This window comes from Rana temporaria, chromosome 3 (assembly GCF_905171775.1).
Source record: "Rana temporaria chromosome 3, aRanTem1.1, whole genome shotgun sequence".
In the NCBI taxonomy this organism is placed as follows: domain Eukaryota; kingdom Metazoa; phylum Chordata; class Amphibia; order Anura; family Ranidae; genus Rana; species Rana temporaria.
In genome coordinates this window covers 129,604,400-129,622,481 of record NC_053491.1, presented here as the reverse complement: position 1 = coordinate 129,622,481, position 18,082 = coordinate 129,604,400, and the positions used below count along the sequence as shown (strand labels likewise).

General features: G+C 46.1%; 1 protein-coding gene across 1 annotated transcript in view; it reads right to left on the bottom strand.

Annotated features, from left to right (window-relative positions):
- The window catches only part of ELAPOR2 (endosome-lysosome associated apoptosis and autophagy regulator family member 2), a 159,249-nt gene that overhangs the window by 8,431 nt on the left and 132,736 nt on the right, over positions 1–18,082 (bottom strand). The window contains exons 18-19 of the mRNA XM_040343432.1: positions 1,985–2,086; positions 581–707 (exon numbers count right to left, since the gene is read on the bottom strand). Coding sequence (XP_040199366.1) covers positions 581–707; positions 1,985–2,086 — 229 coding nt within the window. The remainder of the gene's footprint in view (positions 1–580; positions 708–1,984; positions 2,087–18,082) is intronic.

The following is an 18,082-nucleotide window of genomic DNA, read 5'->3' as shown; positions in this document are numbered from 1 at the left end:
GCAGAGTTATTTTTCTTTTTTTTTTCTTTAAGGGTTGTGTTTAGGTTTAAAGGAAAAGTTCAATAAAAAAAAAATACTAATAAATGCCCATTTTTGTTTTGCAGGTAAAAAAACATGCATTTACATTTTTTTTTGTAGGAGCCTTAAAAGCATTGCACCAGTGATCAATAGATGATGAATGGCATGCAGGACTTCTACAGACTGATCAGTGTAAGCTGTGTGCCCCTACATCATATGGGCAGTCATTTCCACAAAGACAGGAAGAATCAATTAAATGCTCAACAGCTCCCTGGTAATTCATTGAGAGCTACAAGCCGACAGCTACAAAGCATGTCAATACTTGTAGTTCATTGATCCACAGGGATCTGTGAATCAATGATGTGGCTGTATGGGCAGAGCGGGGACCGGGGAGCGGCTCCAGGATCGGGAACATGTTACACTCCCCCTAAAAACGGGTGTAACATGTTCCCGAAGGTGACCTTATCCTTCAAAGGATACATACTAGGCTGACCATGGTTCATTTTGGGTATAAGATAAGACTTTCAAGAACAGAAATCATAGACTGCAGCATATTAAATACCTGTTGTCCTTTTCGACAAGCTCCTTCTATCCTCTGATAGTCATTATCCGTACAGAGAGGACATGCTTCTGCTGTTTCCCAGAGAAAATGAAAAGTGCAACCATCACATGTACCGGCAGGACATGATCTAAAAAGAAAAAAGTTCACTTGTACAATAAAATTCTAAAATATCTGTTCATCTGTAAAAATGTACACGATTAGACATACAGATAGAACATTTATTATTTATTAATAGCCTGAAACAAGTTGTTGCTCAAGAGTGAATCATTTTTACTGACATAATAATAAATCCACAATGGAAAAATTAAACATCCACAAACTTTTGCCCATTTTTATAACCTACTAATGCAGCCAAAAACATGCTTTAGCTGGCAAACATAGGATTATAAATATTTTGTACACATAGCAACCATGGCAAATTAAAAGAAGCTCAGGATAATAAGTAAAGAACAATTACTGATAAGTGGATATAGGTGACTGTATTTTCATCCTTGCTAGGCAAGCACTAATGTGTTTACTAAGCTGCACTGGTTATGCTGCCAAAAATGTCAAAGACCCAAATGCAGAAAATCTATTTGGATAACCCTTCAAATGTATACGCTATTACCAAGGCTGAGCTGTGTGTGAGAGAGAGGCACAGCTCAGCCCTGCAACCATCAACCTTGGATGAGACAAGCATCGCCGCACAGTGGTAGGTAAACAGCGGCCGCAACCTGTGTTTACCCTGTCCAGGCAACGGTCACCACTCACCTCCCACTGTGCAGCTTGGTCATCAAGAGGCCTGGGCACCAGGGCCCAGCCGAGACTGAAAAAGATGGTCAGTGTGTCTGTCAATTTGTCCACGGGTGGGACCCAGAGTTCTAGAGTTCTGTGGCCAGGCCCTCGGGCCACGGCCAAATTGACCGCCCGGTCAGTCCGCCCCTGTCTCTGAGACATTATGTTTCAGTCCATCTGACGCCACCAGGTTGTACCTCAGTCTGTTTAAGAGCTCAGTGATGCCCTGGTCCAGATCTGGGATGAAAATACCCCAGGACACTATCTGTCGTTTCATTAGGAGCATTGCCTAACATTGTCAGGCATGCATACGAGCACTTGGGGGCCATACACTACTGCCATACAGCCATTTTCAGTTGCTGCAGTGAAATTTCAGTAAAATGGACTAGCTTGCTGCATAATTTTTTCCCTTTGATTTTCGGGGTGTCTTTGAATTCAGCCCTCTGTAGGTTGATAATTTTAATTTCCAACAAATGATGTGCCATCCTTTTATTCCTAACACATTACCCAGTCCAAATCAGTATAGATATCCAGCATGATAATTTTCCCCATTGAGATCTGATATGTTTTTAAAGTGTTTCTTTCATTTTTTTGAGCAGTGTATAACAAAGGGTATCTGCAATAAATTACCTGGGCACTGAAATATCTCCGTGACCAAGTTTTGTAGGGTTGCATCTCAAAGATATCACTGTAGCTCTCCCTTTTTCACATGATGATGTAACTGCAGAAGATCTGAGAAGAAAACATAACACACATTATTAAGAAACCGGCTTAAAGAAAAAAAACTATTGAAGTCAATTATGCAGTGTTATTTCTATAAACATTAAATTATATCTTTCAAAAAAATTATGTATATACAGTGAGGAAAATAAGTATTTGAACACCCTGCTATTTTGCAAGTTCTCCCACTTGGAAATCATGGAGGGGTCTGAAATTGTCATCGTAGGTGCATGTCCACTGTGAGAGACATAATCAAAACATTTTTTTCCAGAAATCACAATTTATGATTTTTTAACTATTTATTTGTATGATACAGCTGCAAATAAGTATTTGAACACCTGAGAAAATCAATGTTAATATTTGGTACAGTAGCCTTTGTTTGCAATTACAGAGGTCAAACGTTTCTTGTAGTTTTTCACCAGGTTTGCACACACAGGAGGAGGGATTTTGGCCCACTCCTCCACACAGATCTTCTCTAGATCAGTCAGGTTTCTGGGCTGTCGCTGAGAAACACGGAGTTTGAGCTCCCTCCAAAGATTCTCTATTGGGTTTAGGTCTGGAGACTGGCTAGGCCATGCCAGAACCTTGATATGCTTCTTACAGAGCCACTCCTTGGTTATCCTGGCTGTGTGCTTCGGGTCATTGTCATGTTGGAAGACCCAGCCTCGACCCATCTTCAAAGCTCTAACTGAGGGAAGGAGGTTGTTGCCCAAAATCTCGCAATACATGGCCCCGGTCATCCTCTCCTTAATACAGTGCAGTCACCCTGTCCCATGTGCAGAAAAACACCCCCAAAGCATGATGCTACCACCCCCATGCTTCACAGTAGGGATGGTGTTCTTGGGATGGTACTCATCATTCTTCTTCCTCCAAACACGGTTAGTAGAATTATGACCAAAAAGTTATATTTTGGTCTCATCTGACCACATGACTTTCTCCCATGACTCCTCTGGATCATCCAAATGGTCATTGGCAAACTTAAGACGGGCCTTGACGTGTGCTGGTTTAAGCAGGGGAACCATCCGTGCCATGCATGATTTCAAACCATGACGTCTTAGTGTATTACCAACAGTAACCTTGGAAACGGTGGTCCCAGCTCTTTTCAGGTCATTGACCAGCTCCTCCCGTGTAGTCCTGGGCTGATTTCTCACCTTTCTTAGGATCATTGAGACCCCACGAGGTGAGATTTTGCATGGAGCCCCAGTCCGAGGGAGATTGACAGTCATGTTTAGCTTCTTCCATTTTCTAATGATTGCTCCAACAGTGGACCTTTTTTCACCAAGCTGCTTGGCAATTTCCCCGTAGCCCTTTCCAGCCTTGTGGAGGTGTACAATTTTGTCTCTAGTGTCTTTGGACAGCTCTTTGGTCTTGGCCATGTTAGTAGTTGGATTCTTACTGATTGTATGGGGTGGACAGGTGTCTTTATGCAGCTAATGACCTCAAACAGGTGCATCTAATTTAGGATAATAAATGGAGTGGAGGTGGACATTTTAAAGGCAGACTAACAGGTCTTTGAGGGTCAGAATTCTAGCTGATAGACAGGTGTTCAAATACTTATTTGCAGCTGTATCATACAAATAAATAGTTAAAAAATTATAAATTGTGATTTCTGGATTTTTTTTTTTTGATTATGTCTCTCACAGTGGACATGCACCTACGATGACAATTTCAGACCCCTCCATGATTTCCAAGTGGGAGAACTTGCAAAATAGCAGGGTGTTCAAATACTTATTTTCCTCACTGTACATACACATTATATATATATATTAGTGCTGTGCGTTAAACGCGATATTAACGGCGTTAACGCAAACCCATGTTAACGCCGTCAATTTTTTTATCGCGCGATTAACGCTCGGGGTTGACGTGCAGAGTGTGCAGCGGCGCGGCTTACCTTCTCGCTGGATTCACAGGCAAGTTACTCACCTTGTCCCTGGATCCAGCGATGCCAACCCGCTGTGTGATCGAGCGGGTCCTCCTCGCTCGATTCACAGTGTCTGTGTGCCGCCGATCTCCGTTCCCTGCGACGTTACGACGCACGGGAGCGTAGAACGGCGCCAAATTCAAAAAAGTAAACAAACACAATACACACAGTATACTGTAATCTTATAGATTACAGTACTGTATGTAAAAAATACACACCCCCCTTGTCCCTAGTGGTCTGCCCAGTGTCCTACATGTACTTTTATAAAATAAAAACTATTCTTTCTGCCTGAAAACTGTAGATTGTCCAAAAGTGTCCCTTTATGTCAAAAATGGTTTTAGATCAGCTAGAAAACAGCGATCAAAATTTATGACGAATTAATCGTGAGTTAACTATGACATTAATGCGATTAATCACGATTAAAAATTTTAATCGTTTGACAGCACTAATATATATATATATATATCTATATTTGAGGAAAAACAATTAATTCAGTTTTTAAAACATGGCAAACAAATCTTTATAGCAATGAACGCTGATGTCATAAATTTCATAATTCTTAATTATTCTGCCAGTTTAAGACTAATGTGTGTTTGTGACTGAAGTACAGCAATGTTAACCTCAATACCAGACATATTCACCCCCTTCCTGCCCAGGTAATTTTAATTTTTTTTTGGTGGTATAATTTCACCAATGGGTTTTTTTGTTTTTGCTATATAAAACGGACAAATACTGAAAATGTAAAAAAAAAAAAAATATTTTCTTAGTCTCTAAGGGCCTGATTCTCAAAAGAGATACGCAGACTTAACTGCTGTTCAGCCTGCGTATCCCTGGGCCTGATTCTCAAAAGAGATACGCAGACTTAACTGCTGTTCAGCCTGCGTATCCCTGGGCCTGATTCTCAAAAGAGATACGCAGACTTAACTGCTGTTCAGCCTGCGTATCCCTGTGCCTAACTTTGGAAACGATTCTCAAAAGGCTTTTTCCAAAGTTAGGCAGAAAATCTGACATGTGTAAGACACTTACACGGTCAGATTTTAGGATGCAGTACCGCATCCGCCACTGGGGGCATTTCTCATTGAAATGCAGCTTTGCGTATGCAAATGAGGACTTAAGCAGATTTTCAAAGCATTTCATCACTGTGATTTCTGCCTAAGTTCCGCATTTGCCGGCGCAAAACTAGGGCTGGTTTTATAATGTGGAAAGTTAGTCACACATTGTAAAGGCCCGTTCCAGCGACGGCATTTGGTATGCATTCCTGAGGGAGAACTCCACGGCAATTTTTAAATTCAAAACCGGCATGGGTTCCCCCCCAGGAGCATACCAGGCCCTTAGGTCTGGTATGGGTTGTAAGGAGACCCCCCCACGCCGAAAAATTGACGTAGGGTGTCCCCCTACAATCCATACTAGACCCGTATCCAAAGCACGCTACCCGGCCGGCCAGGAAGGGAGTGGGGACCCCTCCTGAGCCGTGCCAGGCCGCATGCCCTCAACATGGGGGGGGTTGGGTGCTCTGGGGCAGGGGGGCGCACTGCGGGCCCCCCCACCCCAGAGCACCCTGTCCCCATGTTGATGAGGACAGGACCTCTTCCCGACAACCCTTGCCATTGGTTGTCGGGGTCTGCGGGCGGGGTGCTTATCGGAATCTGGGAGTCCCCTTTAATAAGGGGGTCCCCAGATACCGGCCCCCCACCCTAAGTGAATGGATATGGGGTACATCGTACCCCTATCCATTCACCTAGAGGCAAAAAGTAAAAGTTAGTAAACACACAACACAAGGCTTTTTAAAATAATTTATTATTCTGCTCCGGATGCCCCCCTGTCTTCGTTATTAGCTCAATTACCAGGGGGAGCTTCTTCTTCCACTCTCCGGGGGTCTTCTCCGCTCTCCGGGGGGGGCTTCTCCGGACTCCGGGGGGCTTCTTCCATCTTTTCCCCTCTTCCGCTGTTGACTCGGCGAACCCCGGTTCTTCTGCAGCTCTCCGGTGCCTTCTTCTTCAGCGCTGGCTGCCTGCTATGTTTGTGTGTTAGCTCAATTTCTAACAGGCAGCCAGCGCGGTCTTCTGTGACGTCAGGGTCTTCTCTTCCCTTCTTCCGATGTTGCCTCGTCGCCTGTTGTCGCTGTAATGATGGAAGCGCGCCTTGCATCCCATTTATATAGGCATCACCGTCCCATCATGCTCCGGCAGGTACCCACGTGGTGGGTGCACGTGGGTAGGCACCCACCACGTGGGTACCTACCGGAGCATGATGGGACAGTGATGCCTATATAAATGGGATGCAAGGCGCGCTTCCATCATTACAGCGACAACAGGCGACGAGGCAACATCGGAAGAAGGGAAGAGAAGACCCTGACGTCACAGAAGACCGCGCTGGCTGCCTGTTAGAAATTGAGCTAACACACAAACATAGCAGGCAGCCAGCGCTGAAGAAGAAGGCACCGGAGAGCTGCAGAAGAACCGGGGTTCGCCGAGTCAACAGCGGAAGAGGGGAGAAGATGGAAGAAGCCCCCCGGAGTCCGGAGAAGCCCCTCCCGGAGAGCAGAAGAAGAAACCCCCCCCCCGGAGAGCGGAGAAGACCCCCGGAGAGTGGAAGAAGAAGCCCCCCCTGGTAATTGAGCTAATAACGAAGACAGGGGGGGCATCCGGAGCAGAATAATAAATTATTTTAAAAAGCCTTGTGTTGTGTGTTTACTAACTTTTACTTTTTGCCTCTAGGTGAATGGATAGGGGTACGATGTACCCCATATCCATTCACTTAGGGTGGGGGGCCGGTATCTGGGGACCCCCTTATTAAAGGGGACTCCCAGATTCCGATAAGCACCCCGCCCGCAGACCCCGACAACCAATGGCAAGGGTTGTCGGGAAGAGGTCCTGTCCTCATCAACATGGGGACAGGGTGCTCTGGGGTGGGGGGCCCGCAGTGCGCCCCCCTGCCCCAGAGCACCCAACCCCCCCATGTTGAGGGCATGCGGCCTGGCACGGCTCAGGAGGGGGGGGGGACGCTCGCTCGTCCCCACTCCCTTCCTGGCCGGCCGGGTAGCGTGCTTTGGATACGGGTCTAGTATGGATTGTAGGGGGACCCCCTACATCAATTTTTCGGCGTGGGGGGGGTCTCCTTACAACCCATACCAGACCTAAGGGCCTGGTATGCTCCTGGGGGGGGAACCCATGCCGTTTTTTTCTTTGAAAATTGGCATGGAGTTCTCCCTCTCAGGAATGCATGCTGAGCGACGCTGTCATTTTTTCTTATAATCATTTGTTTTCCCGGCGCGTCTTTTTTTTTCACCCGTCGCAACTTTAGTGTCCCGTCGAAATTCTCAAAGCCGCCCGGCGTTAATTACGTTCGCGCGCTGCACGTCGGGAAAATTACGTCACACGCATGCGCAGTACGGCCGGCGCGGGAGCGCGCCTCATTTAAATTTTAAACGCCCCCAGGAGAGGAGGACCGCCTTACGACGGTGGCACTTAAGTTACACGGCGTGTAATTTCTACCTAAGTGCTTTGACGATCGGGCACTTAGGTAGAAATTTTAAGTCAGTGTAACTTAACTGCTGAAATTTAAGTTACGCAGACTTTTTGAGAATTTGGCCCCCTGTGCCTAACTTTGGAAACGATTCTCAAAAGGCTTTTTCCAAAGTTAGGCAGAAAATCTGACATGTGTAAGACACTTAGGCCTTGTACTCACGACCGGATCTGTGCGCTGAAAACTGTCTGCCGGACAGTTTCCGGCGTACAAGGCTGATTTTTGTTTTGTTCCGCTGGCTTGTACACACCAGCGGACCAAATTCCCGTCGTACCGGAACGCGTGCACGTAAACCACGTACGACGTCACTATAAAGGGGAAGACCAAACTTAATGGCGCCGCCCTCTGTTCCTCTTTTGCTAGTTACGGGTTTGCTCGTGTTAGTGAAGGTTTGGTTAGAGCTGATTCGCGCTTCTCGGTCTCCAGGCTTTGACAGCGTGTATTCACGGGTTCAGTGCGTGTGCTTGCGGGATCGTAGTTGTCATTCGGCTATAGGCTAGCAGGTTGTTTCTGCTTTTGCAGTTGCATCCTGTGCGCTCGTATCTGTTTGTCACGCGTTCGTCGCAGGTAGTGCTGGATTTGCGAGTGCTTTCTGTTTGAGTGTGTTCTTGACTGACCAGCCGGCCAGTTTGAAGCCATGATGGAGCAGCAGCGTCAATTTTCGCGAGTTGGTGCTGTTTATGGGATGGCTGCTGGATATGTTCATTATTCCAGTACTTTGGCCAGAAACAGGGGGCGGAGGCGTTTCTGGACCAAGAATTGGTTGCGCCAGCGTGACCAGTTCTCACATATGCCTCTGCTTAGGGAAATCCAGGAGAATAATCCTAATGACTTTAGGAATTTTCTCCGCATGACGGACCCCGTATTCAACAGTCTGCTGGATCTTCTGTCCCCCTATATCACGAGGCAGGACACTGTGATGCGCCAAGCCATCACGGCCGAGCAGAGGCTTATTGCCACGTTGCGGTACCTGGCGACTGGGAGGAGCCTGCAGGACCTCAAGTTCTCGACAGGCATCTCTCCGCAGGCGCTTGGGGTCATCATACCGGACACGTGTGCTGCCATCATCAAAGTTCTGCATGAGGAGTATATTAAGGTAAGTTTCCTGGCTGTAATAATGTTGCTAACTAACTTTATTTTTCATTTCCCAGATATGCTGTGTGTTTAACTAACGTTCCCTTTTCTCCCTATGCATGTTGATATAAGCTTTACATGTTTTATTCTTGGCCTACCTGCATATTTGTCCCTTACCCAATATTAACCTGTCCAGCATGCTATCCTAGTGACAAACCCACCTTGCCATTTTTTAAAAAAGGACTTTTTGGTTTTTGTGTCCCCCCCCCCTTCAAACTTTTATTGTCCCCATCAGAGGGCTGTGGAGTCTCTTAATGAAGTGGCCCTATATATTTCATTTCCCAACTTCTCCATGCACATTTTTGTAATGCAATTTTAATACTGTGAAGTGTCACAAGGATGCTTGTAGGATGTTTTTGTTACAAAGTACTAAATCTCTTCTTTTGTTTGTCCCCACAGCTACCCTCCACACCACAGGAATGGCAGTCTGTGGCTTCCCAATTTGCCCAGCGGTGGGATTTTCCAAACTGCGGTGGAGCAATAGATGGGAAACACGTCCGCATTGTGCCCCCACCCCACTCGAGGTCCTACTATTATAATTACAAGGGTTATCATAGTATTGTGTTGATGGCGGTGGTGTCGGCACAGTATGAGTTTCTATATGTGGACGTGGGGAAGAATGGCCGGATGTCTGATGGTGGAGTGTTCGCACGGACTGATTTCTATGATCGTCTCCAAGCTGGTGGTCTGGCATTGCCACCAGATGAAGATAATGTGGAAGGACTTCCGTTTGTGTTCCTAGCGGACGAGGCTTTCGGGCTTGGTCCTCACCTCATGCGGCCTTTTCCCCAGAGGACCCTCACCTCAGAGAGGAGTGTGTTTAATTTTCGGTTGGCCAGGGCTCGGAGGGTAGTCGAGAATGCCTTTGGGATACTCACCAACCGGTTCCGCCTGTTCAGGACATCGATACATCTGGCGGAATATAAATTGGACACCGTTGTATTTGCCTGCTGCATTTTGCACAACTTTTTACGCAGGCACTCCCAGACGTACCTACCCGACATCGGTTCTGAGGCAAGACTACCCTCAGATCCCCTTCCCGGGCTGGACACTGGTCGCGCTGGCTTGGCCCCCCAATCAGCTCGTGAGGTACTTGACAAATATGTTGAGTACTTCATGGGTCGGGGGGCCATTGCTATGCCAGATCATATTTCTTTCTAATTCGGCCCCCAAAGAAAGGAATATTCTCACAAATAATAAATAATTAGACCATTGGACTTTATACAGTTGTTTGTCATTAATGCTTTTTCTCTTTTTATCTGTCTTCCTGGTTCTCTAAGTAACTTCTGCAATTTTACTGCATAATTGATTTCTCCACTTTTAGTAAATAACCACATTTTGCACAGTATTCACTCATCTACAAACAGGGTATTGAGTCTAGAAATAAGAAGCAACTCCATTTTAAATTTTGGAGGTCAATTTTTTTAATTTTTGCTTGTTCATGACCCCAAAAATTATTTTATTTTTTTTCATTACTCCCTGCTTTTGTACTTAGGAGTCTACAATTTTTTACATTTTTTTTTTTTTCAGGTAATTAAACAAAAAATATTATGCAGATTATACATTTTTTAACAAGTTCACATTTTTGTTTATCAAATATAGTTAGATTTATTGTTTACATATATATATATATAGAATATTTTGGGTGGGGTGTTTACCGCCTTAGTATTTTTTATTCTCGGCATATTTTTTATGCACAAAAACCAAAATTTTTTCAAAATTTTTTTTTTTTTTTGGTGTGTTTTTCAATACGAATATTTGTTGTGGAGATTTAGGAGTCAAATCTCGACTTCACTAAATTCAGTGATTAGAGAGATTTATAATTCTATATATATATCTTTTTAATTTTTTTTAGGTGTTTATTCTTTATGGTCTAAACTTTATAGTATCCAAAAATGTTCAACATGGTCAAAAAGTAAAAAAATACAATTATAAAAATATAAAAACTCACAACAGCAGTCAGTCATGGTGTGCTTTCACACTGGAACACGCCAAAATTTGAAGATACACACATTCAGTGCAAACTCGCCAAATGTCATTGGTTCAACAGACAAATGGCCACATGTGCTATCTGACATCATGGGTGATCAATGTCTGTGTTTTGTGGGAGCAAACCCTTCCTCTCAACTACTTGAGGATGGAGGAGGGGGTTGGACCCACAAAGCACAGACACTAGATATTCTGTGATGGCAGATAGCACATGTTGGCACACTGTGTGTGTATCTTCAAATTTTGGCGTATTCATTATTAAAACAGTAAAAATGTTTGTGGGGGCGGGGGATGGGCGGGGGGTGTTTCAGTCTTTGACACGGCCCATCATGTCAATAATATTTTTAAAATTAGATTCGATGACCATCATTCTTTGCCGCATATTGTCCATTTCCGTGCAGCATTCCAAAAGGACATTTGTTAAATTCTCTTCCATGACAACCATCCTTTCACGCATATTGTGCATTTCAGTGCTGCACTCCATTACCTGCTGAATAATTATAGCAGCACTTGCACGTGAAAATATTGGCACACCATCCTCCTCCCCTAAAAAAATTTAAAAAATGGTCATTTCCAAAATTATTTTTCGATGAGGCCTATCTACATATGTTTTTTTTAATCAAGCTAGGGTGACACTGACCTGATGGGCTTCTCCTTTCCACCTCTTCGACATCTTCTATCACTCCTCCTTCTTCCACCACTTCCCCATCATCTTCGACTCCTCCTTCATCCATCAATCCACCTTCTTTCAATTCGCCAAATTGTTCTTCCGCCACTTGCCCTTCATCTGCTATAAATTCGAAGTCCAAAATTACTTCTTCCTCCTCTCTTCCTTCCTCCTTTCTTCCTTCCTCCTCTCCTTCCACATCCTCTTCTCCTTCCACATCCTCTTCTCCTTCCACATCCTCTTCTCCTTCCACATCCTCTTCTCCTTCCACATCCTCTTCTCCTTCCACATCCTCCTCCTCCTCCACATGTTGAGATGGAAGATTTTGGCCTTGTCTGGCCCTCTCTGCCTCCTCCAAATGCTGGCGACTTCTTTCCCCTTAAATAACCCAAAAAAAATGTATACTCATCAGCACACAGATATTGGAGAGCATAAATCGCACACATTGCTTAGAAGAGGCTTTCATTTAGTGACTTTTATATTTCACCAAACCTACATTTTGGAATTACTTCTATGGCAAGCTCTGATCCTGCCCCTTTTTAGCAAAGTGACACACATGGATGTCCCCCCTAAACAGTATTTCTGGGAGACCCTACCAAAACACCTTTTTGATTTGGGGAGACACAGGTGCTCTGCATTGCAGCTGTGAAAACATCTGCTTTATTACCACTGTTTTTAGAATGAATCCTGTTTGCCTTTCCCATTCTCCTATTTTTTTTTTTTAGAACTAGCTTTTACATAATGTTTACCAACAAAGTTTTTGGCCAGTGAGTCATGTCCAGGTGTGTTGTTCCTGGACTAACCGAGCCTTTCTGAGAAACTATGTGATGTTACGTGGTTTACTAAGAACACTATTTGTAAATATGTAGTTATTTATGTCCTACAAAATAAATGACAACATGTTTTTAAAATTACAAGCAGGCCAAGGAGGCAGATGGTGAAATATACATGGCAACACATTATTGCAGACAATCACCCACCCCCCCCCCCAACCCCAATATATATTTACTTACTTTTACGCAGAATTTTAAGTATTTTCTTCATCTGATGTGGCTCCCTCAATTTTAAGTCTGACCAGCGTTTCCTCAGCTGTTCCTTGGACCTGGTGATCCCAAACATCCTCTGCATTCTCCTCGCCACCTTGTCCATAATATGTGCCTTTCGGCGGTTAGGGGTCTTGTATGGCCCTAATTCACCATCATAGTCCTTCTTTCGCATGATGTAAACTAACTCCACCATTTCCTGGAACCGCATATTAGTGGCTTTATATCTTCTTTGCCTTGATCGGGACGTCCCTGCCTCTGTCCCTTCACTTGTGGCATGAGAGCATCGTGCCCGCTCGTGTGACATCGCCATCTTTCCTTTCCCACAGAGATTATGGGCGGGGAAAAGATGAATTGTTACGCCATGGGCGGAGAAGAGGGCGGCGTTTAATACATACGCGGAGTGTATAGAATGCAAACAACGTGTTTACGTAGGTTACGCGGAGAATCTTCGAGCGCATCCAGAACATACACAGTTAACGCCATATTTCCTAAACTCATTGATTAGGGGCCTAGCAAAGGTGACGAGGGCGGGGTTTAATAAATACGCGGAGTGTTTAAAAGGTGCACGCCGTGATTACGCATCTTACGCGGTAATTAGGCGAGCGTGAGAAACGAGGAGCGAGAGACAGGAAGGTAAGGAAATAAAAAATGGGATCAGCAGAGGCCTGGAAAATGTAGACACATGGGATGGGGGTTTGGGCTGTTGGTTGCACCCTTTTTAAGCTATTCTGTCTATGGGGTACCACAATGTTTTTTTGGTATCCAAATGCTTTTGGACAACTCACAAAATAGAGATGTGAACAATGCTGTACCTCATTGACAAGTTTTTGAATGGTGTATTCAGATCAGGCAAAGTATTGTTCAAGTGTTGGTTGTACAGAGGTCATTAGGAAGTGTCTTTTATCTCATCCATTGTCAGGGGCATGAGATTTACACATGAAAGAGTGCCTAGATGAATACTGTCATTTGTAAGCATTGTTTATTTTTCTATATTAAAAATATTTACTGCAATGTTAACAATGGCTCTGCATCTAGCAAATCAATGTTTGGTACAACCAATGCGGCCGAGCTGACAATCATTTTTACAACAAGAGAGACTGTGTTTGTAATTAGATATAGGTAATAAATTTGAAGACACATATTATATCAAGGTCAACGCTGATCCTTTTGAAAATTTATTTTTCTTGGGTTTATGTTTTGCGAATCTAGACTCAAAAAGAAATATCATTTTTCTAAAAGGGAAATGGACCTCCTACAAACAAAGGAAGCTATAGAGGCCTTACTCCAAAAATATCAGGACACGCCCATCCTGTGGAATTCCAAGCACTCTTTATATTGTAATAAAGATGTACGAGCGGCAGCACTAGAAGAGCTAGCAAACTATATGCAAACATGGGTGCCAGGATGCACTGCCAACATGGTGAAGGATAAACTTGCCAACCTCAGAAGCACATACAGGAGAGCATACAAAGCTAATAAAAGCAAAAAATCGGGAGCAGCAGCAACACAAGCAAAGGAACCCAAACTGTGGTATTACAAACAGATGGCTTTTTTGCGGGACGAAATGGAAGGCAGGAAAACGATGTCGAGTCTTTCTTCCAACCTTTCCTCCATGCTACCTTCCAGCGGACATTCCCCAGATGACCACAGCCCTGAAGAGTCAGAGGAAGAGGGCCTGGCTGACAGAGATGCAGATCTGCCACCCTTCGATGAGGAGGTATAGTAGTTTCCTCTATATTTCTGGCGTAAATAATTCTTGGTGGATTAATGATTTGATATTGTAAAAGAAAAGCCAAGCTGGGAAAAAGCAAAAAAAAAGGATGTACAGACAAATAGGTGTCAGGGATGACAACTGCAGGGGTCAGAAGTAGAGTGTATTCAAGTAATAATGAACAGAAAATACTAAACGAAAAACATGAAAATGAGTGTGGTTTTATTTAGCGAAATTGTAAAAAATGTCATTTTTGTCCCACACAGGAAGAAGAGATCAGCCAGGAGGTGGCAGATCCTCAGGTGTCTGTCAGCCAGGAGGAGGCCGGGGTCAGTGGCAGCCAGGAGGAGGCCGGGGTCAGTGGCAGCCAGGAGGAGGCCGGGGTCAGTGGCAGCCAGGAGGAGGCTGGGCCCAGTGGCCTGCAGCAGGTCCCCCCGGCCAGGAGAACCACCACCAGCCAGTCTTCTCCCCCCCAGGTGAGGCCATCAGGCCGAAGGAGGCAGTTGAGGCCTGTGGAGGAGGCAAGCCTCCGCATGATACAGGAGGCAAGCGCCATCATGAGGGCCCCCCTCAACCCCACAGAGGCCTTCAGTGCCTCCTTGGCACATGATTTGAATGAAGGGGAGGAGGACCAGAGAAGACTGGCAAAGGCCCTGATGAACCAGGTCCTTTGGTGGATGCAGAAGGGCCTGCTGACCCCAGAGACTGGGCTATGTGACCCGGCCCGGCTTGCGGAACACCATCCTCCTGCTGCCACATCGACCCCACCTGCAAGAGCCCGTGTAAGATCCGCTGGAAGGCTGCCTGGAGGGAAGGTTGGAAAGAGGAGGAAACGTTGATTTTCTGCCTTCCATTTCCTTCCACATAAAGGACATATTGTTTGGACTACCACAGTTTGGGTTCCTTTGTTTCTGTGCTGCTGCTTCATATTTTTGTGTTTGGCTCCTGAGGCTTGGAAGTTTCTCCTTCACCATGTTGGAAATGCCAGTTTGCATATAGTTTGCTATCGATTCTAGTGCTGCCGTTCTGTTTAATTTTTGGGATGACATTTTCCAAAATAAAAGGCTTTTTGCTTTCATTTGAAAACATGTCTATTGTTTGTTATACTGTGGGGATTATTAGGCAGCAAACCTTTAATAAATATACAATGTGTCATTTACAAAGGACACACTCCTTGGGGGGGGGGGGGGACATTTGGTGTGCCAATATGGTTCAATATTCTCAAATGAAACAAAAAAAAAAAAACTAAACCAAAAAAAACATGTAAAAAAAAAATGGTGACATAACTAGAAACAACATAAAAAATTAAAAAGATGCACATTCCTTTACAAAAATGACTACAATAAATTATGGAGGACCACCAACCAAAACACACGTCTGGCATAGAAAACATTATTAAAAGATTACATCACAAGCAAGAAATTGACATTTCAGTATGGGACAACTCTATTGAAATTGCATCAGCAAGAGAACGGGGTTATTATAGCAAGAGAAGAATTAATAAAACGAGGCAAGAAACTGTGGTTTAGTGCGCCTTTTTAAGACATTGTTCTCTTGCTAGAATAAAAGGTTTCTAATGACGAATGTGCCATATCCCAAACAAACGCGAGTTTTACCTGAACGAGCGCTCCCGTCTCCTCATTTGGACTGAGCATGCGCGGGGTTTTTGTACGCTGCTTTTGTGTACAGACGACCGAACATGTCTGACGGACACGATTCCAGCAGACTGTTTTAAAGCAAGACCAGGAAACAGTTGTTCGTTGGAAAACGGTCTGGCCGACGAATGTTTGCTGAAATCCTGTCCGTTACTGCCTACACACGAACGAACATGTCCGCTGAAACTGGTCCGCGGACCAGTTTCAGCAGACATGTTTGGTCATGAGTATGGGGCCTTACACGGTCAGATTTTAGGATGCAGTACCGCATCCGCCACTGGGGGCATTTCTCATTGAAATGCAGCTTTGCGTATGCAAATGAGGACTTAAGCAGATTTTCAAAGCATTTCATCACTGTGATTTCTGCCTAAGTTCCGCATTTGCCGGCGCAAAACTAGGGCTGGTTTTATAATGTGGAAAGTTAGTCACACATTGTAAAGGCCCGTTCCAGCGACGGCATTTGGTATGCATTCCTGAGGGAGAACTCCACGGCAATTTTTAAATTCAAAACCGGCATGGGTTCCCCCCCAGGAGCATACCAGGCCCTTAGGTCTGGTATGGGTTGTAAGGAGACCCCCCCACGCCGAAAAATTGACGTAGGGGGTCCCCCTACAATCCATACTAGACCCGTATCCAAAGCACGCTACCCGGCCGGCCAGGAAGGGAGTGGGGACGAGCGAGCGTCCCCCCCCCTCCTGAGCCGTGCCAGGCCGCATGCCCTCAACATGGGGGGGTTGGGTGCTCTGGGGCAGGGGGGCGCACTGCGGGCCCCCCCACCCCAGAGCACCCTGTCCCCATGTTGATGAGGACAGGACCTCTTCCCGACAACCCTTGCCATTGGTTGTCGGGGTCTGCGGGCGGGGTGCTTATCGGAATCTGGGAGTCCCCTTTAATAAGGGGGTCCCCAGATACCGGCCCCCCACCCTAAGTGAATGGATATGGGGTACATCGTACCCCTATCCATTCACCTAGAGGCAAAAAGTAAAAGTTAGTAAACACACAACACAAGGCTTTTTAAAATAATTTATTATTCTGCTCCGGATGCCCCCCCTGTCTTCGTTATTAGCTCAATTACCAGGGGGGGCTTCTTCTTCCACTCTCCGGGGGTCTTCTCCGCTCTCCGGGGGGGGGTTTCTTCTTCCGCTCTCCGGGGGGGGCTTCTCCGGACTCCGGGGGGCTTCTTCCATCTTCTCCCCTCTTCCGCTGTTGACTCGGCGAACCCCGGTTCTTCTGCAGCTCTCCGGTGCCTTCTTCTTCAGCGCTGGCTGCCTGCTATGTTTGTGTGTTAGCTCAATTTCTAACAGGCAGCCAGCGCGGTCTTCTGTGACGTCAGGGTCTTCTCTTCCCTTCTTCCGATGTTGCCTCGTCGCCTGTTGTCGCTGTAATGATGGAAGCGCGCCTTGCATCCCATTTATATAGGCATCACCGTCCCATCATGCTCCGGCAGGTACCCACGTGGTGGGTGCACGTGGGTAGGCACCCACCACGTGGGTACCTACCGGAGCATGATGGGACAGTGATGCCTATATAAATGGGATGCAAGGCGCGCTTCCATCATTACAGCGACAACAGGCGACGAGGCAACATCGGAAGAAGGGAAGAGAAGACCCTGACGTCACAGAAGACCGCGCTGGCTGCCTGTTAGAAATTGAGCTAACACACAAACATAGCAGGCAGCCAGCGCTGAAGAAGAAGGCACCGGAGAGCTGCAGAAGAACCGGGGTTCGCCGAGTCAACAGCGGAAGAGGGGAGAAGATGGAAGAAGCCCCCCGGAGTCCGGAGAAGCCCCCCCCGGAGAGCGGAAGAAGAAACCCCCCCCGGAGAGCGGAGAAGACCCCCGGAGAGTGGAAGAAGAAGCCCCCCCTGGTAATTGAGCTAATAACGAAGACAGGGGGGGCATCCGGAGCAGAATAATAAATTATTTTAAAAAGCCTTGTGTTGTGTGTTTACTAACTTTTACTTTTTGCCTCTAGGTGAATGGATAGGGGTACGATGTACCCCATATCCATTCACTTAGGGTGGGGGGCCGGTATCTGGGGACCCCCTTATTAAAGGGGACTCCCAGATTCCGATAAGCACCCCGCCCGCAGACCCCGACAACCAATGGCAAGGGTTGTCGGGAAGAGGTCCTGTCCTCATCAACATGGGGACAGGGTGCTCTGGGGTGGGGGGCCCGCAGTGCGCCCCCCTGCCCCAGAGCACCCAACCCCCCCATGTTGAGGGCATGCGGCCTGGCACGGCTCAGGAGGGGGGGGACGCTCGCTCGTCCCCACTCCCTTCCTGGCCGGCCGGGTAGCGTGCTTTGGATACGGGTCTAGTATGGATTGTAGGGGGACCCCCTACGTCAATTTTTCGGCGTG